This window comes from Leptidea sinapis, chromosome 27, assembly GCF_905404315.1.
Source record: "Leptidea sinapis chromosome 27, ilLepSina1.1, whole genome shotgun sequence".
Lineage (NCBI taxonomy): Eukaryota > Metazoa > Arthropoda > Insecta > Lepidoptera > Pieridae > Leptidea > Leptidea sinapis.
In genome coordinates this window covers 11,461,601-11,487,115 of record NC_066291.1, presented here as the reverse complement: position 1 = coordinate 11,487,115, position 25,515 = coordinate 11,461,601, and the positions used below count along the sequence as shown (strand labels likewise).

Here is a 25,515-nt window from a genome sequence, read left to right as displayed (position 1 = left end):
GTCTGTTTGTAATATTGAAATAACCGTTTTTTACTACATGATATGAATATATATTACGGTACATACATCAAAAAATTTTTTTTTTTAATTTTTGTCTGTCTCTCTGTCTGTTTGTTCCGGCTAATCTCTGAAATGACTGGACCTATTTTGACGGGACTTTTATTCAAATGATTTAAGTTTTCTTTAGTGTACTAACAATTCGACACGTGTTTCGCCTCTACACGAGGCATCCTCAGGACGTGTTGTCTCGCCAAAATCTGGCACGAGACTCAAATCTCGTCGGAGTTTCAAACAAATATTGGCGGAATTAACACTAAAGAAAACTAAAATCATTTGTATAATTATGGATTTCCGCGAAGTAACGCCTAATTCAATCAATTTTCTGGGACTTTTATTGGCAGGTAGCTGATGTAATAAGGCTACGTTTATTTTAGAAAATTTATTAAATTTTAGAAAAATAAAGTAATGTTGCAATGTCCAAGAAACGGTCTATCTCTAAAAATAATTTATATGGCAAAACAACGTTTGCAGGGACGGCTAGTATTACATATAACTTTGCGAATTGTGTAATGAATTTAAAAATAAGATGAAGACAAACAAAATAATTAATAGTTATTATACTATGAGTTTGTTTGAATTTCTTGTCGTATGAAGGTCTTGACTATAAGCTTGGGCATTAAGAGCGCTGATTAAATATAATAATGTTGGTCTCATTACTTGGTTTAGGATTTATGTGAAGCATGTACTTCTTGTAACTATTTACTTAGATAATATCTCGCAGATCTCTGAGCAATATGAAGTTGCAGCGAATCCTATTTGCCTGCCTATTGTGCAGCCTTACAACTCTCACCTATCCGAATTATTGTGTTGTGACATATAAATAACCACAGTGTTTTACGCATCTACAATGGTTCAATTACTACGAGTATTGTGTTTCAAGTAAGTATAAGATATGTAAATATAACTGAAGTGTCTGTTGGTCTTTGATCGCTTAAACAGCGGCCCTTTCTACCGGCAAATAGGAGAATGCAAATGGAATTTATATTTCAATTTCAAGGGCGCCCTAGCCTACTTGTATCACAAGTTGTTTGTGAATTGTCGGGGATCCAGTGCTCTGCGAACGGCTAGATAACTTGGCCTTGCGTAGAGACGTCGCTTTATTGTGTGTCTTCTACTGTATTTATCACGTGTTACGACGAGCTGTTTGATCTGATTCCTGCAGCCGAATTCCACCTTAGCACGACACAAATTAGGATATCATCCCAACCATCTGGATTTATGGCGTTCCTTCATAGTGCGGTTCTCAAGCAACTTTATTCCACGTACGACACACTGTGAAATGAGCTTCCTTATGTGGTTTCCAGAACGATACGACATTGGTACCTTAAAATAAAGCGCTTACACTTTTTTGTAGGACCGGCAACACTCTTGTGATTCCTGTGGTGTTGCAAGAGTGCGGGCGGCGGTGATCACTTAACACCAGGTGAGCCGTACGCTTGTTTGTCCTCTCTTCCATAAAGAAAATAGACATACGCTGACCGGGCTGCATAGAATGTTGGATTTTCAAGAATCCTGTGCATGCATATTACTATAGTGAGCACCGAGCAGCGTTGGATACTTACCGACATGTTTACATTTACGTCTCGGTCGTCTCGTCATCTTTATCATTAGAAAATGTAAAATCATAGCTAATTTCGGCTAGTAGCCGAAAACAGCTCTATCGTATTGCACGCTCTTTCATAGCTAATGGCTCATGCTAAGGATAAATTAAGGCTATTTGAGAAGATGAATTAGAGAAAAAACCACAGCCAAAACTAAAATCCAAAAAAAAAAAATTTAATCGTAACATCAAACTTTTCAAATTCTATCATAATTGGTATTTCTATGCAGACAAAAATATTCAAATGTACATTGAAGTAAGATCAACCTTGCGAAAAACTCGATATCTATCGACTTAATAATTTTAAAAATGAGATGATTATGAATGGACTTGGGAAGTATAATGATACAAAATATGAGAGGTTAAATGCAACTATGAACTTTCCCTTTTGTAGTGAAAAATTAACACGTATGTTTTTTGTAAAGAAAAATTTATTTATTAGGTCAAGTTTTACCACAATAAGATACCTAGATAACAATCTATAATATATTTCTGCCAAAGGGAAGGTCATTTATTTATGCCTTTGCGGAAGACCTCTAGGGATCACGACACCACAAATTCTGTGACTGCATTCTTTTGCTTTTTGATGAAAAAAAAACTAATGTAGAAATTATACAAATCGCGGATATCGTAGTGGTCTGTTTATAGGGTGCCGCGGATTTCTGAATCTAGGTCCTGTAGTGTTAAAACGGGGTTCTAGAAAGTGACCTCTTTCGAGTTTTGCCATTAATTCATTACCATAGACATCTACAGTATGTTATATACTCCATGAAGTGATAACTAAACTTTCTCATTTATAATTTGTAGCTAATTATATCATTATCTTCTGTGTATTACTAATACATTTTATTTTGCAAATGTGTGAGTGGCGACATGGTTCCCGGTCCCACATTAAGGCGAAAAGCCAGCGACCTTGAACGATCAGGGAGAATCTTGCGTCACTCCCCTACTCGACTAATAAGCTAATTTTAGTTTCGATCGTTGAGAAATTATCTCACTGCAACGTTCATACCAAATTGAAATCTAAATAAAAATAATTAAGCATCATGAATCGAAATAAAAAGGGATACGAAGAAAGACTCATCTAAATAAGTGAAAAACAAATCTAGAAAAATATTAAGCAAATCGTTCTTAATCGGGATAATCGAAATAAACACAAAATCATCAATCAAGACGAGACTGTGGGAAAACTAATTCGCATTGTCGTACACAGACGAGACGAAATTGCATTAGTCACATTGAAAAACCACGACAAAGCGAATCACTGTGCGCCACATAGAACAGCAAATAATACACAAGCGAACTAATAATCAAATCCGTACATCCCATTCACATTGAGTTGACAAGGGCGTAGCCAGCGCCGCGCAAATACCCGTGACTACTACCTTGCACTAAGAGGGTCTACCGTGGTATTATGTTACATCAACACGAGTACAACAACATTTAGAGAGAATTTTTTTAGGAGTTGCTAAGCAGGCTGTTAGGCATTTGCAATAAACAAAAACTGTAAATTTATCGATATAATTTCAGTTCAAATAGATTTCACCTTAGAGTGACGGAAGCAAGGCAAAGTGATTGGGTTTCATTTCGCTTCATATCGTTTTTCGATGTGTTAAGATTCTAAAACTACAGTACTACTCTACAGCCGACCAATCTTGTGTGTGTTCATGACAATTAAACGGGATATATGGAGACATGCAAGCACCTTATATGTAAAGCAATTTTACTATCGACTTATATTTCCGTAACAACGTCTGATAGAGTTCAATTGAACACGTGCAGCGTGCTAATAGATACAATCGATCATCTGATGTCCCGGCGGCCGTGTGTTTGCTGAACATCCATCGCCGGCAGTACGACTGTGATACGTATAACGTACGCTTCCGTGTGTGCATTCGTAAAGTTCGCAATGTTTCATGCATGATTTTTGACTTTTAAGTTTCTTCTGTGCCCACCGAAGTGTTTACATAGAATTGGCTCTAATTGCAAAGCTGTTGGTTCGGCGCATTAAGATGTAAGTTTTAATTCTTTTTTCATAAACAGTTGAAACAAACTTGGAGATTAGCAATGCTATCGTACGCTTCCGCCTCTGCAATCGCTATGTTTTCTGTATAATTTTTAAGACTTAAATGTTCTTCTGTGTGCCCGTCGAATAGTTTTTATATCAAATTGGCTTAATTTTAGAGTAGGTGGTCTGGCAAGGTCCTTAGGTTGTATGCGAATCAATAATTAGACTAGACTCTACCTTAATTTCATCATCGCTGCACTTTTTATTCAGATATGTATAAAAGGAATATACTTTTGAAACAAACTAAAAGTGTTCCACGGAGCACTCTAACCCATTATATTGATGTAAAAGGACGGTTAGGTTTAAACGATTAAAAAACAGAACTGGACCTACTGTACGATTGTGAAACTTTTTTTTAAAAGCAAACGTTCCTTGCCTGTGCGAGCCGATGATATCCGAGGCAGGAGTAAAAGAAAAAAAAAACCTTACATGCTGTCAAAATTGCCTATTAGTTTAACAAATTACGACTTTAGAATTCCGCATTGCATGTATTTCAATAATTTACGATGTTATGTCAGGTAAATTTCGAGAGTTGTAATGAAATAAAAGTATGCTACTTAAACGTTCGTAATGAACTCCTGATTATAATTCTGACAGGCACATTCGACTAACGATGAACAAATCATAAGGATTATATTTATTTAATAAAAAATTGACTTAAGCCCAATAAAATTCTAGGTATAACATACATATTATGTTTTGTTTATAATAAAGCGATTGTGATGACAGGAAGGAGGGGGGATGCAGACACGAGCCGGATGATATTCCGCGGCCGGATACTTCGAGCATGACCACGATGCACACTTACTGCTGTCTGGGATTATTGTTAGGGGTGTCACTCATTGCCGGTTTGTACATCATTTTTTTATTTCATCTATTTATTTTTTTGAAGTTGTTTAGGCGCGCTTAGTGGTTTCTTTTGCTTCTTTGTCTCTATCTGGTCTATTTGTCTCAACTAACTCTAAAACCCAGAGCAGTGACGCCAACTGTGACAGTTATGGTTTGTTTACGCAGTTAGATAAAGATAATATTAAGTTCCATTGATATTAATTACATTTCAGCATACTCTCATACAAAGTCTATATAATATAATGTGATATTTAATCGGAAATAAATCTAGTATTATATTTTGATGTATGTTTGTGTTCAGTTAGGGCCCAATTTGGGCGTTCTACTTTCGGTACAAATTAAATTAGTATCTAAGTATATTAATTAAATGTTGCATTCAGTAGCCACTAATATTATATCAAATTAATTGAAGGAGGCGTTACTTTGCAGAAATCCATAATTATCCAAATGTTTTGAGTTTTCCTTAATGTTAATTCCGCCAATATTTTTCGTAAAATGTCTTAACCACAATATCAATCGAATATCTAATGGCAAAGATCGATTAAATAATTCCGAAAAATCCTGTGTTTATAAATTAAGTTGTGACACTTGTAACGGGGTATATATATGTCAAACGGGTCGAAATGTCGAAATTAGATTAAAAGAACATATTGCCGCATTTAGAAATAATCAACCCGAAAAATCACACTTCGCGAAACATTTAATTGACACCGGTCACTCACTCGGGAAACAATTATCATTTTAATATTTTACATACAGATGAAAAAGGATTTCGCTTGAATGTTTTGGAGCAATTAGAAATAATAAAACACAAAAATAACATGTTGACATTGTTAAATGAACAAACAAATTTGGTCCCTTCACCATTATTACGGATCTCTACCGGGGGTCACAACAGCCGACCAATCACACGTGAAAACACAAAACATTAGGATAATGTTAAGAAGCCATGTCTATCGTTTGTTTCAGTGTTGGTAGCAGTGATACTCATGAAAGACACCACAGTTGAGCTCACAGTACTTCGACAAGTACACGTGGTACGTACATATAACTTACACAAATATCAAATAGAAGTAATCAATTTACAAATAATAGGATAATGATTTTTAATCGTACGACCATACCATTGGAACAGCTCAAACGATCTGGAATCGAATTATACGTCGGGGAATATTTGTGGTTAATTTCCGTTTGGACTTAACTTAAAACCTTCTGAATTTTGAATTTAAGTTATCAATATCATAACATGACGATAGTGTTACCTATCAATATCACATTAAATACATTATATGCTAATTAATTAGTAATTAAAAACTTTACCATCAGATAAAGCTAAGAATTTCAATTATTTTTAAAGAATTATTTTAAAGGATTTGTAATATTATGTGATAGTGTCCATAAATCTACAAATATCTTCATAATATATATTAGGAATGTAATAGAATAGTTTAATACAAATGTGACCCACTTCTGATGTCCCAGTTTAATCGTCCTAAAGGAACAATAATTAAAGGACCACTTAACACTGACTGGATTGGTATAATTGTTAATTTAATCATTTTAGGGTTCCGTATCTTTTTGGAATCGTACAGGAAAAGACTGAACCCTTATAGGATCACTTTGTTGTCTGTCCGTCCGTCTATCTGTCTGTCTTTTAAGACCATTTACCTCGGGAACGCGTGGAGGTATTGCATTGAAATTTAACAGATATACCTACTCAAGTCTATAGTCCTTGAAGCTGTGAGAAAATCAAACTTCTGAGTAACTTAAAATAAATTTACTTAACGAATCAAAATTTATAGGGTATTTTCCGTTGGTTTTGAACTATGAAATTTGGCAAGTAATACCGTCTTATACTAAAAGTTTAGGTCAAAGTCTGAAAATTAGACATTTAAAATTAAATCATAAGAAAACAGTATTTGTGCATGAAAAGGCGGTCCTAATTTTGAATTTAGTTAACCGTGTCGTGTGGGGTGGGTATCGTGTCAAAGGGCTTCTTAGGCACAAGCTTAAATAGATATTCATTATGGTTTGAATTTCCCCATACAGTCCCTGTTAAAAAAACATTTGAGCTATTGCGGTATTTAGTATCAGCGTCTAATTAATACAAAATAAATGCGATCAGCGGTCAAGAGGCAAGTTCTGAGTTTTTGATTTGGGCTTTAGAATTCCTCTTATGTCGCCCAGCCTCTAAAGGAAGAGCTTTCGGCGGCTGGACTTCAGCAGATAAATATTGTATTCTTTAAATATCTCCAGCTAATGTCACATGGGGAACGAACGCCAAGCGAGTATGAGCTATCCATACTGGGAACCCCACCGCCAGACCACGTTTTCATTCCGTACGGGGCAGGAGCGCTTACCAATGTACGTAAGTATTATTTAGTACAAAATTTATGTGTGCATAGCCTTTAACATGGCATTCATGTTAAAGGCTATGCACACACTTGAACAAAAATGGTATATAATAATATTGACATACTTTTATACAAATAATCGTGCCCCAAGCTAGGCATAGCCTATACTATGGGTACAAGACAACGATATATTTAATAGAATATACTTAATTAAACATACATAAATACTTATAAACATACATGAATTGGAAACAAACCGGGATTCGAACTCGAAACCTCTGGCTCAGTACACAGGTTCACCAGCCACTGGGTTATAGGGTTATAATTAATAATCAGTCGTGATTAACATAGGTACAGCACGAGAAACAAGGAATTACTTGTAACTAACTTTGGTTACCATAAAATAAATATCAGTTAAGGATAAAAGTATACAGTTTTATAATTAATAAAGTACCAGCCTGAGTTAATATCTTATGATAACATCAATTTTAAAGTTTAATAATAATACAAATGATCCGTTGTAAATCGTACATTTTAATGCAGAGCCGCTCAGGGTTCTGGGAGATACCAAAGTTCTGAGTACTTACCTATGCATTATCGATGAAATTTAATCTTGACCCACCTTAATGTCATTTTCCTAGTCATAATAAACAAGTAGGTCGTAATTAGCTTGAATATACATTTCGTTAGTAACAGTTATCATTTTATGACACTGACAGTCCAACAATTGTCAGAAAATCTTTCTCGTACAAATATGAACCTGTTTTATGATTTAAAAAGAATTATCACCAAAGTGGGCCATGAATCAATTCTGTTAATGGTAAATATTAATAGTATGAATATTACAAGGGGTAAAACAAAAATACTGGAAGTGTTTTGGGCGTAAAATAATTCAAAGGAATCTATTTTGAGGAATAAACTCTTATAACATTGCGAGCTACGTGGGTAGAACAGCGGCGCCGTTACTTGCCGGGAACGAGTAATGTAAAAGCATTATTCTGTTTTTGGTTTGAAGGGCACCGTTGTGCGGTGTTTCCGGGACGATAAGACATGGGTACCTTTAAAAAAAAGCGCGTACTCCTTCCTTACAGGCCGGCAACGCTTCTGTGATTCCTCTGGTGTTGCAAGAGATTGTGGGCGGCGGTGATCACTTAACAACAGGTGACCCGTACGCACGTTTGTCCACCTATTCCATAAAAAAAAAACCGTAGCTATTGAAATTACTGGGATAATAAGACTTACTATATCACGCCTTAAAATTGACGCAAGCCATTTTGAGTATTTCGAGAATTCTGAGCGGCGCTGTATTGTAATGAGCAGGGCGTATTACATCTTGCTAGGCTCGCCACTTTTTCTCATGCATTATTATTCATGTAAAAATCAAAAAGTTGTTCCTCTCGAATCTATTATCTGACATCACACGCTAGACTCACCAATATAGGCCACCTATTCAGTCAGCCGCCATTATAGTATCAAGCAGTGTTATTTTAGATCCCTTCCAAGCCAAGCTCGTAACGAAGTGACCACTTCCTATTGGACACACGGGGGGATCTCTTTGCGAAGGTCAGTCTATATAAAGTGTGTGTGCACACAGACAGCTGTCAAACTAATAATGATTTACTGCTCGACATCTTTTTATATAGATTCGATTTGTCCTGAATATATTTGTAATTGTATTATTTTAGTATTACAGAGGGACACTAACTTGATGTTGTCTACGATCTAAATGAAATATTAATCAAGTGAACCGACTATCAGGAAATTTTGCAAACACGATTTAGACAAACTTAAACACGGATGAAGTCGCAAGCATAACTAATAATTATTATCAAATAAATGATATCTTATATTTATAACTAGCGGGCCCGACAGACGTTGTTCTATTATAAAAAAAAATCTTGCGGATGGAATTTCTTTAAATCCGTTCTTAGCTGACCCATACTCGTTAAAAGGAATATTCCTACCAAATTTCAAGACTCTACGCCTTATGGTTTCAGAGATATCGTGATGAGTGACTATATACGTGGAAATCTCTTTTATATATATATAGATAATGCATGAAAAATCTTTATTGCACTAAAATTAATGTTACAATTTGTACATAAGAGTTATGATAGCATTAGGTCACCTTAGCGCTACTCAGCGATGTCTTCCAGGTAACCTGAGTGTGTAGGAGATTCTATTTATTACTTGACAAGGCAATAAATTAATATACAAAATTATTAATTATTACATTTATACTTGTACCCTCTTCCTGACAAAATATGGATATAACTTGCATAAGCGATGTTTAAGAGAGTATTTATTCACAAATAAAATTTGAAAACAAATTTTTATGAACGCGAGAGGTAGTGGGGTCGAGTTTTGCATCGTTCATAAAAACTGTATTAATCCGAGAAGTAAGGGTTATCACTTTAAAAACAGAACAAAGAGTATTTATTCTTTAAAGGTCGTAAGACCAGCTCCTTGACTCATTCCCAGTGGCAATAGAAGTTGAACTTCTCTATAATTTTCAAAAATACGTTGTTAACTCGCAATATTCATTAAATTATGTAGATTGGTGGAGTTATTTATGACATATCCACGTGCAAGTGAATGTATGGTCTGATTATAATATTTTTTCACAGGAGGGCAAAATGCTGACTTACGAGATGAGTGCCTTGCTTAGAAGGAGATACAATGATTTTTTGGGGCCTTATTACGAAGCTGGTATTACTGATGAAATTAATTATTAATTAACACAAGTTTAAGCCAAATGTAATTTAAGTGATTAGATGGTTACTCTGGGGTATGATTATTATTAATAGGGATTGCATAACCTTTATGATAAGACACAGATTATATGATAGTTATGTTGATTAATGCATATATATAGTAATACGAATAGACTAAGAATGTATCAGCGTATAGACGACCTGACAGCCTGATAACGCTTCACCAATTTTGATTTTTCAATGAGTTAGCTAGAAATTATTCCAGTTTAATATTTCAAATAATGTCCGGAGCTAATGTCAAGCATGGCTGACTGTTTACGACTTGTCAATCAAAATCGGTTACAATAATAATAGATTCGATTTCTCTTTTTTATCTTGCTGTATCTCCGTTAGATATGTTATAGTATGTATATATATGTATATTGTTAGTTTATGGTAATATATTATTTGCATGAGGCGACTTTGCAACGTCATAATTCAATCCCGGGCGATACAGTGGCCATAATATTAATCTCAATGGCAGTTTTTTTTCATTTAACGGAACTTTAATTAAATAGGATTACCTACAAACGGACAAGTGGGCTATCTGATGCAAAGTGATCACCGTCGCTTAAATGCTTTCTCAAAATTTCGATAGAATTGTAAAAATGTTGGCGTGTAAAGAGAATTTGAGGGCCTCCAAGTCATATCGGCAAGGAACCAGCGACCAAGGAATTCCATTCTAGAGTTATTTATTGCGAAAGAATTCTCAAACACACTACTATCCATTCCTCAAGAACCACATAACACAAACATTGAGAACAAGAAACCGTTCCACGTGAGAGATTTAATAGAGAACGAATGAACCGATCTATCAATATACATGTTATAGGGTTCCGTACTTGTGAGTGAAAAAAATCTGGAACCATTATTACTATTATTTGGAGAGGGTGGCTAATTGGCTAGTCCTAATGATTCCTAGTGACAACGCGTCCAATATTGAACTATTGTATTCGCCACTCATACTTATAGCTCGTCGTCAAGCCCTTACGCAATTACGGACCGCAGTATCTCCTTGACGCGAGTATCACAAACAGCACCTGGGAGCAGGGTGTAGTCTCCAGTCAGTATCCTGGTGAGTATGCATAGGTTGTTCCTGCTCAATGATAGGGCTTCATTTCGATTCTATAATTGAATACTTTTGTCAGTGCTTTGGAATAGTTTAAGCGTGTTGAGTTGCTCCAACATTTAACTGTTTCTTGTAGACATTGTTTCCTCAGGGTGTGACGAAAGGCTCTTTTAGACAGTCCACAAATAGGGTGCGAACCATATTGGACTGCTTTAGCTCCAGCTGTTGCGATCTCATCGGCATTTCATTGCCTATGATACCGGCATGCCCTGGGATCTGAGAATCACTCTTTTTCATGCCTAATGTGTTCAGGCAGTCAATGCAGTTTTTGACTAATTTTGAGGCCGTCAAATCTGCGACTAAAGCCAACAATACTGCCTGACTGTCAGAGTGAATGTATATGTTTTGGTTGAAGTAGCCTTTTTGGATATTGTTTTCCACGCATTCTAAAATAGCGTACACCTCTGCTTGAAATATGGAGGCAAAACTCCCCAGGTTTGTGCTGGATTTAAAGCTGGGGGCATTCTTCATAGACACCACGGGCAACATCATTTTCCATTTTGGACCTATCCGTGGCCGTATGGCTTCCGTCCTTCCACGAGACTATATTGTTCATCCAGTCGTCCCTAGAAAGTACAACCCTACAATAGTGTTTCACAGTGGTTACTTATGGAGTCATTTGATCAGGTATCATACCTAATATGTGGGTTTGCAAAACTGAGTCTTCTAGAGCCCTAAGCGTTTGTGACATCCAATTACATGACCCCCAAGTCTCTGCAGGCTGTTACGCCTGTCTGCAGTTATTTTCTGGATCGCTTTGTTCCACCACACAATGGAGGCATAGGTGATTTTTGGCCTCACAATTGCTGTAAATAGACATAGGAGGAGCTTTTGGCGTATTCCCCACTGTCTTCCTACTAGACGTCGACATACACCCAAGGCCGTTTTAGCCTTTTTTTACTGTTTAGTCGAAGTGTGAATTCCATGTGACTTTCTTTTAGAACGTGACTCCCAGATACTGATCTCAGGAACCATTATAGGATCACTCGTCTGTCGGCCTGTAGAGGTACATCCAATTGAGTCAAATGATACCAGGGATATTATTATTTGTTTACTGCTTCTTTTTTCATGATCATTGATTCACATGGCTCACAAACAACATGACACATTTTTTAAGTCCCCAACGAAGCGCGATACGCATTTAACGGGAAGACGTCATGGGTAAAAGCCTGTAGTACTAACTTCAAAATTAACGTTTGCTTCAATCTAAAAAACTAGTAATTTCTCAATGTTTCAGACAGAGCCCTGGTGATATCGTCGGACACTAAGCTAAGTAAGATGACAGCTCTATTGATATCGGCGGGTCTGTGGCCTCCGTCGCCAATACAAACGTGGAACGACACATTAGCCTGGCAGCCAGTGGCGTACACGTACCCGCGAACAAACGACGACTATGTAAGTGCCTTACCGTCACGGTGCACTAAGTACTACTAATAAATACTTTTTGGGATTACAGGGCTCGTAAGGTATACTACGTACTTAAATAGTTATAATTAGTGACGGGGACCCTAAACTATGGATCCGCAGGCCAGACGTCCGTGTCTATATGTCTGTTTGGCTGCATTTGGTGCTCCACCGACGTTGAGCGCTGACGTCGGTCAAGCGTAGCTATAGGCTGTATGTGCGTTTAGTTCGATGCCGACTGAGAAACCGACCGTACGCGCTTGCGTAATATCGTAAACATAAATTCGTGTTTTCGCAATTTTGAATATATTGTACAAAATTCTCCTTCAAATTAGGCGGTCTATAATAAGTGGACCCGATTTTTTTTCCGTCTTTATTCTGTAATCGTTTGCATATGAAGTACGCACATATGAAAGAGATTACAAATGAATAAATTTTTCTTCGCAATACGGACACGCGCAATCGTACGCGCATAGTTAGCGCGTACGGGTATGCGGTACGCTCGACCGACGTCGGCGCTCCGCTCGCGAGCATTAAATACAGCCTTAGCAGGGTATTATTAACTGTCGCTTTAACATAAAACTAATAATAAAACGGCCAACTCCAAATGTACTAATTTTCATATATTTTTTTATTACAGCCCTCTATTGTTTCTTTGACTTAGTTTTATATCTCGTAACACGGCACAAAGCCATCGTGTGCTACTTCGGTTCGCACTTGACCATTATGTTGAACATTAAAGGAATTGATACTATGTGACACCTACCCTCACCCATTACAAGAATAATGCGCCAATACTAGAATAAATTTTTAGAAATATCTTTTTCGAATTTATTTATTAAAAATTCTAACTTTTGATACCACCAATTCAAATACAGTACATATCTCATATATAGGTACATACCTAAAACTTGAAAAAAAAAAAACTATTATAGAAAATGGCAACAAAGCCAAATTCTATAGACTTGGAATATACTCGTGCATAGACAATCTGACAGCCCATTAATGTGTGACTAATTTTTGATTTATTAATGATTTATTAATTTACTAGTGGTTACGACTTGTCAATCAAAATCGGTCACAGTAACTATAGATTCGCTATACTTTTCTATCTCGCAATATCTCCGTTAGAGATGATCTTCTTTCTCGCATGCTTTTTCCATAAGCTAGTAAGGAAGTCCATGATAATTTCCACAACCAATTCCTTTTTTGTGTTATACAACTGCATAACCTATGCAAAAATATTTCAGCTCCTCTACGAAGACAATTGTCCGAGATATAATCAAGAGAAACAGAGACTACTAAAAGCGTTCACGGACGAGGGGCTGCTGTTGCCGTACAAAGATTTCTTTCATAAAATCGCTCAACTAACCGGAACAAACTTCAGCACGCCGCAAGAAGCATTTCATTTGAATAACCTATTTCTGATTCAGGCATGTATGGTATTCACTTAATCGTAAATAACAATGCAAGAAATTTGTTCATTTAAATGTCAGCGCACTGCTCATTTATCAATATTGTTTTGGAAATACTATTATTTTCATACATTTGTCTACTTTTCGTAAATAGCGATATATATTATACGCTTTGCATCATTAAATTTGAACGGAAATTATGGCGTTCCGAGAAAAAAGGAAAACTTTTTTTTGAAATAATATAAAGAGAATGAGAGAGTAGGCGTACAATCAAGTCATATTCTCTGTGTTATTATCAGTGTCAAGAGTTCGAAGACGACCCGTGTTTCCCTAATCTCTGAAAAAACATTTTTTTTTGTTAATTTGGTTAAGTCCCCGTAAAAGGTTATGGACCCTTTTGATGTAGGGTATGCTCGCTTGTGGCGGAGACGTGGCGCGAGTCAATCGCTTAAAATATGGCGACGGAACTGATAGCTAATAGATCCTATCATCGCGAACCCTGCCTTCGTTGGTAATAAAAAGTTTAACGCCACATTAAAATAATCAAAAAATGTTCGACATATTTGTACAATGTTCACGTAATAATTTTTTTCGAGTGTGTATATAGACCATCTGTATGTTGTATGTAACTGTTTTTATCTACTTTCATTTAACTATTTAGTTTTTTTCTCAAAGCTCAAAGCAAAGTTTTTAGCTCAAAGAAGCCGAAACTTTCGGTTATTTTCATTGAATGACCACCATGAAAAGATTATGTAAATGTTTGTTTTGAAAAAGCGTCAATGAGTTTCTTGCTAATTCTTCTCATAAACGCATTGCAATGTTATGATATAATGAAATAAGTGTGACATTCATTACTGCCATATTTTGATCTAAATGTGTTAAAATAGTTGTTGATTTATCACGATATTAATGCTTGCAATCCTATGAGTTAATAAATGTTCAAATGTAATTCTTAAATAATATCTTGTTTGATTTTTGTATAGGAGGATATCAAAGTGCCTAATCCGAAATGGGCGAAACACGTCAAAAAGAAATTAATGGATGTTGCGAGGCTGGAATTCACTATGATGTTTCATAATATTCTACTGAGAAAACTTAGTGGAGGTGAGGAACTAATTTCTAGTTGATAGGTCATAGTTATTCACTATTATAATAATATGCCACATTTAAATAATATACTGCTTACAAATAATGATGACCAATATAGCCCAGTGGTTAGTGAACGTGCCCACTTAGCTAGTGGTCCCGGGTTCTGACCCCGGTGCAAACATTTATATGATGAATATTTCCGAGTGATGAATGTTAATACATATAAGTATTTATGCATGTTTAAATATGAATATCGTTGTCTTGCAACTATAGTACAGGCTATGACTATTTTGGTGAAGATAATTTGTGTAAAAGTGTGTCAATATTATATTATTAAATATCATAACGCGTGTAATGGTATCGCATCACATGGGAGTTCTTAATCAGCTATCAATGGTTACTTGGATTGATGATGGATGCCCATTTCTTCTGTTTTGAGCTGTGGACCGGGTTTAGTATCATTTGAGCATTGGGGGAAGTTACACAAAGTAAAACAGAAACGTGCTTTATAGGCGGCCAGTCGTCTATCTACTTCCCCCCACCAATCGCGACTTAGGTCCCATTCAACAGGCTTTTGATATGGTAATTGGATCCATTTTGCGTGCAGTGTTGGCCAGTTACTCCAACCAGCCCAGCTCTTTCCAAAAGTTTTGAATATTATTGGGATGTTTGAAGACTTTTTGAAGCAACGTATTTTCAAGATTTAAGCACATTAATTGGTCACTCCTGTAAATTGTAAGGTCTCTAATCTGCTTGATGTTCGATCAGACTTCCTCTGCACTTAGGGCTGTCCGTACGCCGATTTTCAAAAGGTGCTAGTTTAGTGGTGTTTGACCCTTCAGGGTGCCTACCGTAATACGGATATCTTAATCCAGACATAATTACGACTCTGTTAATGATTTATAATTAAGAAAGATTCATATGATTTATCATCAAAGTTACAATATAACCTTTTTCTAATGAGCAATACGTTGGTAGTGAAAAATCACGAGGAAATCCAAAAAGTTTAATACAATATTTAACGCAAAGTTATTTATTCTAATCAAAATCATTTATGTAAATTTTGGAATCATATGATTAAATAAATGATTATAGTAACACTATAATATAATAGTGTGGTTGTAACTTTGTATGCAGGTGCACTTCTACAGCAAATAATAAGGGAAGCAATATCAATGACAGTGGAGCCAACAACTCCCATGGTGATAGTGCGCATCGGAACACCCGTGTCAGTGGCAGCCCTGCTCTCTGCGTGTGTAGCGCCGCCGCCCCGCCTTCCCGACCCCGGGGTGGCCCTGCTGTTTGAGCTACACGAAAGAATACCTTCTAAAGCTGACGATAAGATTCACAGTGCTTTACCGGACGGTCAAAAGTTTGGCTTTAAGGTAAGTTCAAATTTGTGGCCTCCGCTCCTATGTCAACTGGCGATTATTATAGGCAATGGTGAGAAGAGTTTACGTACCTACATGAAAACTTTCTCTCTCTTTCGAATTATATTGAATCTGCTAGAGGGATGAAAAAGGTCATGTGTTGTCATATTTTAACAAACAAAATGATGATGATGACAAATTTATGATTAACTTTCTATCAAGTTAAAATTATGTCTGACAGAAAAGAACATATTATGAAAAAGGTCTTGTTTCATTTGTTAAAAATATTCAGTAGTACAAAGAATAAAATACAATACAAATACTAATTAATAATAAGTATAAATGTATACAAAATACATATATTTTACAGATATACTACTGGGACGACGATTCCGCCGAGCCAAAACTAATGGAAGTCCCTGGATGCAAGCCGTTTTGTCCGCTCGAAACATTTAGAGATGTTACTAAGTACGTAGTGTCCACCGAGTACAAGGCAGACTGTGAAATCGTCTCCTAATTATAAGTGTATTAGAAAATAATAATTGTGACACAAGTGACTGTAGCGTCAGTGGCGCAATAAGTAGAACCGGTAACTCTCACCACGGTTCGATTCTCGCCCGTCGCCCGCCATGTAAGGCAGGCAAAAAGCATTTATTTTCTCAAAATTGATTCCTTTAGAATTCCTTTTGCTGTCATTTCTAATATACTAGTTACTACTACTACCGCTTCGGAAACACATGGCGCTCTGAGAGAGAAGAAGCGGCGCAAGAAACTCTACCAGCATTCTTTTTTTGCGCTCTTTTTAATAAAAACACAATATTGTACTGTCATTGCTATTGCTATAAAATAATCATAATCTAGTCCCAAGCTGTCGGATCACTTAGATATTGAGCTGTGGAGTAGTAGGATTTACGACAGAGCCATTTTTTAATAAAACATTTAAATTTATTTATAGAGAATGCCTGAACAGTGGCTGGGGCTTTATTATAAAAGTGTATACATTTACCCTTAAAGCTATTATGTATCTTATGAAGCCTACTAGAATGAGTTACAAGCAATCCCTTATTTCTAGTGTTATAATAATGAAAATCACTATTAAGAGCAAAAAAATGTACTGACAATGAACAGTCATTATATATTTTTTTTTAATTTTTCTTTGATAGAATGTTTGTTGCAATGTGTTGTCAGTTTTCGAATTCATAGATAGATTTATTCATATTTATTCATAGATAGATTAGACGCTTTATGAGGTGATACCACTCGTGCTACAATAGAGTATGGGCCGCTGTAATGACATACCATCATCTATTCCATAAAATTCACCAGTTTCACCTGTATTTTTACCGATTTACTTGAAATCGTATCAATGAGCTTAAAAAATGTAGACACACATACGATATTAGAAGAAAAGTTCTATCGTTGCTGTTACTGACTGCTTGTTAATAACTAAAAAAGAGCAAAAATGGATTTTGTAATTTTAATAAACCCGCGGAGTTTTTATCGCTATAAGTCGGACTCTACCATATTGAAAAATTATATTGTACTTTACACAACTTGCTATACCATAAAACATGCTTTTTTTGAAATGTTTAGTACTGTGTTTTATTTAAAGAAGCTGTCGTTAACAATACTTTTGTATAACAAAAGCTATTTAAGTTGGTTGGTATATATGCATGATATTTAAATGAAATATTTAGTTTTTTTTTAAACCAGAGTAATATGTTATTATTATAATTATGAATACACACTTATTTGTGTTATAAAAGGCTAACTGAATAATTAAAATATCGGTAGTGTGATATATTCGGTACTGTTTACCTCTTAGTCATAAAGTAGGTACAAGAGTAAAACTAACAAAAATAAATAATTATTTTTTTACAATCGATTAGCTATTAAACCACTGAAAGAATAATAATTGTAATAATTACTACGATGACCTTATATGATACAAGATTTGTTAAGCAACAATTATAAATTAATCCCTATAGTGTAAAATCCCTTAAAAATTTAAAGCTGATTAAATTAAAAACAAATGATTGGAAGCTGAAGGATCGCACCATCAGTTAGATTTTATAATATGCAGAAATAAAATAATAAGGGTTCATATCGTATTTGTGTAAACATCTTTTATCTACACCCAAGCTTTAAATCCTCTATTAAAGATTCTGAAACAGTTAGCTTATTGCCAACATTAAAACACACAATGTTCTAATAACTTTACATCATCCAAACGAGTGTCTTAATGTTGTACTGAATTTCATAACAATACTCCTATGTTTTTTTTTGATCACTTCATGCGCAAAGAGTTTCAATAGACAGCCACATTCTTATTGCTCGATGCGTGATATCTGTATGAATTTAAAAAAAAGAACATTTTCGTTTACGCGCGTTCCACACTATAAGAAGTCGCGCGCCGTAAAAAAAAGTATGTTATTCGAATCCCCGCCATTTTTATTGTTTTGTTTACAAAAAATGAGCGGTTCATTTTAAGCGCTGCAAAAGAACATTATATTCGAGTGAACTTTAATTATTGCACCATACAAAATGTAAATTACTACTAAAATAAATAATTGTTTCATTAATACTTACTGCAGTAAGCTAACTGTTTCAGAATCTTTTAGAGGATTCATATTCTGGGTGTAGATAAAGTCTTGTATGCAAATGTTGATACTTAGGTATTAAAACACTCATGTGGATTTATGTGATAATAGTATCACCCCTTATTACACAACAGTTGCATAAATAACTATTATATTACTATTATTATATTAATTTTTAAAGTATTAAAATTCATATAGTATGTTATGCTTAAGAGATAGACATATGCCTTCGCGTTTTTTTTTTCGACAAAAACTCCAGCAAATATCGCTATTATATAAAAAACTTAACAAATTATATACTTAAACCTTCCTCGAGAACCACGCTATCCATTGGTGAAAACGGCATGTAGATCGGTGGAGTAGTTTTTGAGTTCATCACGAAAAAACAGACAGACAAGACGATTTTATAATTTGTATTATGTAGTAATTTCTATTTTGAGTAACGCTTGCTATTCGGCTTAAGTATTTTGTCAATTTTCTACTCTGTACCTATTACTATTCTGTGAAAATATACTTGACTTCGACGCCTTAGAAACACTTTAACCTTGAAAAGGATTAAGGATTAATTTTTATTGAAAATTAAATGTATGGGAAGAAATTATGTAAAAATGTTTGTGAAATTATTATATTATTTGTGTGGAATAATGTGTTTATGTTCATAATAACCTACCTTCGTCAATTTTGAGCCCGACCTCGTCTCGTGGAATGTTCATAGATATATCGGCGAAGGCCTCCGCGCCCCAGGCCTGCAGCCCACGCAGCTTCAGGTACTCGGCCATGAGGGCTGCTATGTGTAGCTGGCAACACAACGCCTGTGGGGAAACCCAATAGTCGTATTCTCATATGTAATTTTAGAAAAACGATATTTGGACAGTTGTGTATAATTTTATGATTAATTGATGAACTATTACGTACAACGATACTCGGTCGATCCGCTGGTAAGTTCGAAGTAGGTACCTAGAATTAATAACTACTACGGTGATAGAACTATGAAAAACCACCTACAGTATTTATTAAGCAGCTTGCCTGAGGACATCCGAAACCAGTACTTTAAAACTAAACTTAAGAAAATATTTACTGTCCACACTGCCTTAAAATTAGATTTTTTATTATATTTTAATCAATATTTGTTAATGTATTACACACAGAACAGGTAAAGACATTAGGATGGCCATCATGCGTAATTTTTTATTTTTTGTATGGGAACCGCTGCCGCCACTCAATTCTGAAAAAACGCCCTTGAAACGCCCCAGTGAAATAAACACAAGCATTCGCACACACACGTTACCACTAACGCAGGCCTATAATTTGTCAACACATAGATAATTTGCCAACACACGCCTATTTTTGACAGCTCACGCCTATGAAGTATCGTATTTTTTTAGTTAATCTGTCAAACCGATAATGCTATACTTCATGGATGGGTGCATGAGTATAGTGATGTGCCACGTACAAGCAACAACTCGACTATCAAAAATCGGTTTTGACATTTAAATCGAATATGTACAAATCACGTAAATTATAATTGATACGCATGGGTTCCTAATTGATAAAATATATTTTATTAACAGTTCTGATTGCGGGTCAGGCCTATTTATGGAAATCACATATCTATCATTGATTGTGACAATAGTGCAGCCAGTCTACCGTCTGTCTACATTGAGTAACAAGTATGAGTTCTGACTCCCCGCCGTTAGTGCTTTGTATATGTTTTATTTTTTAAAGAACTGGGACTTAAGGACTTGGCAATACAGAGCTTAGATTACCTACATATTATCATTGAAAATACAAAGCCATGTCGCAACGTCAGATGATCAAGCCGTTCACAGAGCACTGGTTGCCTGTCAGCTCGAGCAGCTCTGGGTGCAGCGTTCAAATGGTTTGAGTCTTCTGGGGGTAACCTCTCTGTATACCAAGAACTGGAGGCTAACGGAGGCTCCCTGGGTAATAGCAATAGGCCTGTTGTTAGCCGGATCCGAACTGTCTCTTTATTTTTTGATCCGATAGACAAGGGCTGACTTCCATGAGTCCGGGACCGAAGTTCGAGTAATGCAGCCGAACATAAAATACATCTCTACCATTTACGGCAAGTAAAATGCTCACCTTATTGCAAAATGCCAGTGTTAAGGCTACAGAGGACTGGAGTAGGTAAAGTCGAGCAACACAATAAATATAAATTAAAAGACTAGGAACGAGATATCTTCTTCGACAGAGTTTGTGAATAAGAATTAATTATCAACATTAGGTACAATACCAGTAGTGTAGTGATGAACGATGATGATGATGACAATAATATTGAATTAGATTTACTTTGTGCTCCTATATTGAATAATAATAATAATAATTTTAAGTTCTAATTCTTTATTGCACCATAAGCGCCCATTCAATATTTTCTACGACTAACACGGATTGACTAAATAGTCCTACTGATTGAAAATTATACACGAGGCGGAACTGTTATAAAAGTATTATTAATTTATTATTGTTTCGATATGTAAGAAATTGTTTAAAATAAAAAAATCCATACATTATAAAACATGCAACTATCGATTGCAATTTCTTTGACAGTAATAATCGAATAGATTCAACGATTAAACACTACCCCCATACCTAGTGAATTGTCAAAAGTATCAAACTATATTTGACAGGCCATAGTGGTAAACAATTGAAAAAATGCTATCGATTATTTGTCGATAATTTAGATCAATGTAGTATAAATTATATAATATTTGTCAGTAACATAAAATACTTTACTTAGCAGGTAACATTATAAATACATTTAAAAGATGTTAAACGTAATTTTTATGTCAATGTATTGTATAGTCTCTGTTGTTATATATTTTTGTTAAGTTAAAGTGTAACTGATGCATTTAATGTGTAACAACCTTTTTGACATACTGACTTCGTGGATTACAGTAACATTTTCCAAATATATTTAATGTACAGATTTGACTCAGTTAGAATCTTATTAGTATATACATATAATTACTGAACAAATTAGTATATACAGGATGTCCCAAAACTCAACGATAACCTGGTACCGGGCGAGAGGCCAAGGTATACCAGTTATGAAAAAAATAAGAAAAAAAATCTATGTCACTTAGTCAAGCGATGATAGACATTTTTCGAAAATGTTAAAAATTTGACACCCTTTGTCGCATTTTTAGGTACTGTGATCGCAATTTTCACAATTTTACAGTGATTTTTTTAAAAATGTTATCTCAAATAACAGTGCTATTAATGGTAACCACAAATGAAAGTAATATTCATTGTTAACTAAGTAAAATAAATTAAATTTTGACGAGTTATGGTTTATAAAATTTATGTCAGTCAACTTTGACACTCTACGTTGGAAAAAAAATGTACTACACTACCTATGGCAAGTTTTTTTAAAAGATGGCCCATTTAGTCTAGATTTCAAAATAGTACAACACTTGCCACTTTTCTTGCCAATAAAACTGCTTTTTCGTATGCTATGCGTAGGGATCCCTCAGTAAAAAAAATACCTGATATTCTTTTGTTTGAAAAGTTCGAAGTCTCCATTGTTTGTAATGAACAAAAGTGATAAAAAGAAATGGATAGTAGTTATGGTATTTGTCAAAACGAGACGTCACTATCCGTGTCACTCACAACGACTCATCAGTCGTTCATAATAAAATTTAAACAATAACATTTAGTACGCATCGTTTCTTCGTTTACTGCGCATCTCTCGTAATCGTGTTACTTTCGTACTATCGACTTTGGCTTGTGTTACCCTGGACTTGATACTCTATCCGTACTTGACGACTCTGGCTTTGTTTTTTGGACTTTGTGCTGTGCAAACTGTGTGTGAACAACATGCCGCATTTGTACACACCGCAAGAATATGCAAATATGCATCTTATCTACGGTGAGTGCCATTGTAATGCCTCTGCGGCAGCTCGACTGTATCGGGAGAGGTAGCCGAATGTGGAGCGGCACCCAGATTATCGTGTCTTCCAAAATGTGCACGCATCATACTCGGAAGGACGATTACCCAGTGCTCGTACATCTGGTGGGAGACCTCAAGGAAACTACGACGCTGAAGTTTTGAATGAAGTTGAAAATGACCCCAGGACCTCAGTACGTGCGATTGAAATTGCAACGGGTGTGGCGAAGAGTACCGCACATCGAATTTTAAAACGATACGATTTTCATCCTTTCCATGTACAACGTGTGCAGAGCTTGTTACCACGTGATCACGCACCCAGAGTTGATTTCTGCAGAACCATGTTAGCGAAAATTCGTGAAGATCCGGATTTTCTAAATAAAGTTTTGTGGACTGACGAATCGACATTTAAAAGAGATGGTTATTTAAACTTACATAACCTTCATAGTTGGCATACGGAAAACCCGCATTTGATGCGTGAGGATCGATCCCAATACCAATTTAAAGTCAACATGTGGACAGGAATATTAAATGGTCAAATAATTGGACCATTTGAATTCACTGAAAATTTAGATGGCGCCACCTACTTGCATTTTCTTCAAAATGATTTGCCGACATTGCTAGAAGATGTACCACTCAACATCTACAGAGAAATGTGGTATCAACAAGATGGCTGCCCAGCACATTATGCCCGGCCTGTAAGAGAATATTTAAACGAATTATATCCCGGTAAATGGATCGGACGCCTTGGACCAATTTCATGGCCCCCTCGGTCCCCAGACCTGAATCCAGTAGATTTTTTTTACTGGGGATGCATAAAAGAAAAGGTCTACTCAAAACCAATTCAAAATGTAACAGAATTGCGCCAAAGAATTGATGCAGCATCAGAAGAAATCAATGCGAGGAGATTTGCAAGACTGGTGAACAGGTCATTTCTGAGGCGATGCAGAGCTTGTATTCGTGCTGGAGGGAAACAATTTGAGCATCTGCTTTAATTTTAGGAGGATAATAAAGTGTTACGATAATTTACCGTTTTATTTTGATTAAATTTTCCATGAGTTCCTTTCGCAAAAAATACGAAATAGCAATTTTATTGGCAAGAAAAGTGGCAAGTATTGTACTATTTTGAAATCTAGACTAAATGGGCCATCTTTTAAAAAAACTTGCCATAGGTAGTGTAGTACATTTTTTTTCCAACGTAGAGTGTCAAAGTTGACTGACATAAATTTTATAAACAATAACTCGTCAAAATTTAATTTATTTTACTTAGTTAACAATGATTATTACTTTCATTTGTGGTTACCATTAATAGCACTGTTATTTGAGATAACATTATTAAAAAAATCACTGTAAAATTGTGAAAATTGCGATCACAGTACCTAAAAATGCGACAAAGGGTGTCAAATTTTTAACATTTTCGAAAAATGTCTGTCATCGCTTGACTAAGTGACATAGATTTTTTTTCTTATTTTTTTCATAACTGGTATACCTTGGCCTCTCGCCCGGTACCAGGTTATCGTTGAGTTTTGGGACACCCTGTATATATATACTAATTATATTATCACTTGTTATAAATATAGCACAACACGGCATTATAACACTATTCATCTTACCTACGTTCCTGGCGCACTGTAAACATCAACTACAAGCAGTCAAAAAAAAAACTACCAGCGGTGAACACATTAAATAGTTAAATTATTATTGTTTAATCATAGTGACGGCGCGGCTTTAACGCCCACATTACTCTTTCAGCCTTTTTTACCCATTCCGTGTATGTACAAATGTATATACATACTTAATATCGACATTGTTTACAATTAGGTACAACCCTATCGATACGCATGGATTCAAACTTTGATATATTTAATAATTACAAATAGCTCTTGTATTTGAAGGTTTTTGGACTTTCCGATGAAAATAAACTACCTTCTCGGGCTACACTACACACCAGTCTTCATTTTCAACGCGTTATTATAGTGCAAGACGGCAAAATTTATCATTTTCACGGAGTTTCGTACGTTATTACAATAAGAGCGCGACTGTCCGCCGGTCAAGCTAATTTCGTTGAAATATGCTCCTTCGATCATATACGCAGCGCGGCTGCCCCGCCTACAAGGCCAATCTAATCTGTTTAAACTGTTCTGTGGTATTACAAGAGACTTGATCCTGTAGACAAACTGTCCAAAGAGTTTTGCGGGACTATGTTAGTTTAGGATTCTTTGATAATTTGTCATTAAACGCAATGTCCTGTTAATAAAACTATACTTAGGAGTGGTAGTGCCATGTTGGGACACAACCGAATTGGGCCGGCACGCCCGGAGAAATAACACTCCCCAACTCGAAACCAGCGTGAAATAGCGGCTATGCCGCTGTGTTTCGTCCGGTGAGTGGGGTATCCGGAGGCCTACACCTCCCCTCCCAAATACAAATGGCAGCACGGAATAAAAATAGACTACTCCAGGACGGTACCAGGCTATGCAGCCCTGGAGAATCCGTCCCTGGGCGCCCACAATTAGGGCCTGTACGTAACAGTGGTTGCCCAGGCTGCCCCGCGTATTCTGGAGGGTGCAAATCTGCGCTGACTCGGGGCAAACAGAGCAGGAGGCTCAAACCACCCTCCTCCACACTCGCTGTGGACTTTTGCAACATCAGGGGGCTTCGCTCAAATTTAAATGTCGTCCACTTTCATCTGGAGACGGCGAAGCCGGCCCAGCTCTTTTTAACCGAGACACAGATATCCTCCCTGGCTGATTCATCTTACCTTTCATACCCGGGGTATAGTTTGGAACACTCCTTTATACCACGGGCTGGCGTGTGCGTTTACGTCAGGGAGCATGTCTGTTCTCGACGCCTGAGTTTTCTTGAAGGACATCATCTGGCTGCGTGTAGACTGCGATGACCATCCGCGAATCTACGC

At 36.0% G+C, this 25,515-nt stretch overlaps 2 protein-coding genes across 20 annotated transcripts in view; one reads left to right on the top strand and one right to left on the bottom strand.

The window, feature by feature from the left end:
* The window catches only part of LOC126972633 (dedicator of cytokinesis protein 9-like), a 62,879-nt gene that overhangs the window by 17,753 nt on the left and 19,611 nt on the right, over positions 1–25,515 (bottom strand). For all 18 annotated transcript variants that reach the window (XM_050819484.1, XM_050819486.1, XM_050819487.1 and 15 more), the window contains one exon: positions 19,362–19,503. In XM_050819484.1, coding sequence (XP_050675441.1) covers positions 19,362–19,503 — 142 coding nt within the window. The remainder of the gene's footprint in view (positions 1–19,361; positions 19,504–25,515) is intronic.
* Positions 806–19,324, top strand: LOC126972650 (venom acid phosphatase Acph-1-like). 2 transcript variants are annotated; one of them, XM_050819530.1, is made up of 10 exons: positions 806–939; positions 4,458–4,576; positions 5,547–5,614; positions 6,834–6,941; positions 9,559–9,640; positions 12,051–12,208; positions 13,468–13,650; positions 14,616–14,736; positions 15,859–16,106; positions 16,462–19,324. In XM_050819530.1, the coding sequence occupies exons 1-10, from the start codon at positions 908–910 to the stop codon at positions 16,606–16,608; spliced, it is 1,266 nt and encodes a 421-aa protein (XP_050675487.1). In that variant the 5' UTR covers positions 806–907; the 3' UTR covers positions 16,609–19,324. The 2 variants fall into 2 exon arrangements, with proteins under 2 accessions (XP_050675487.1, XP_050675488.1); XM_050819531.1 differs by lacking the exon at positions 806–939 and adding an exon at positions 3,365–3,674.

Bases quoted from the DNA above. Each gene is read 5' to 3' on its own strand.
- LOC126972650 (XM_050819530.1), top strand. From the start codon at position 908: ATGGTTCAATTACTACGAGTATTGTGTTTCAA. The intron at 9,641-12,050 runs GTATTACTGATG...TCAATGTTTCAG, and splicing joins GGGGCCTTATTACGAAGCTG to ACAGAGCCCTGGTGATATCG. The intron at 12,209-13,467 runs GTAAGTGCCTTA...AAAATATTTCAG, and splicing joins CGCGAACAAACGACGACTAT to CTCCTCTACGAAGACAATTG.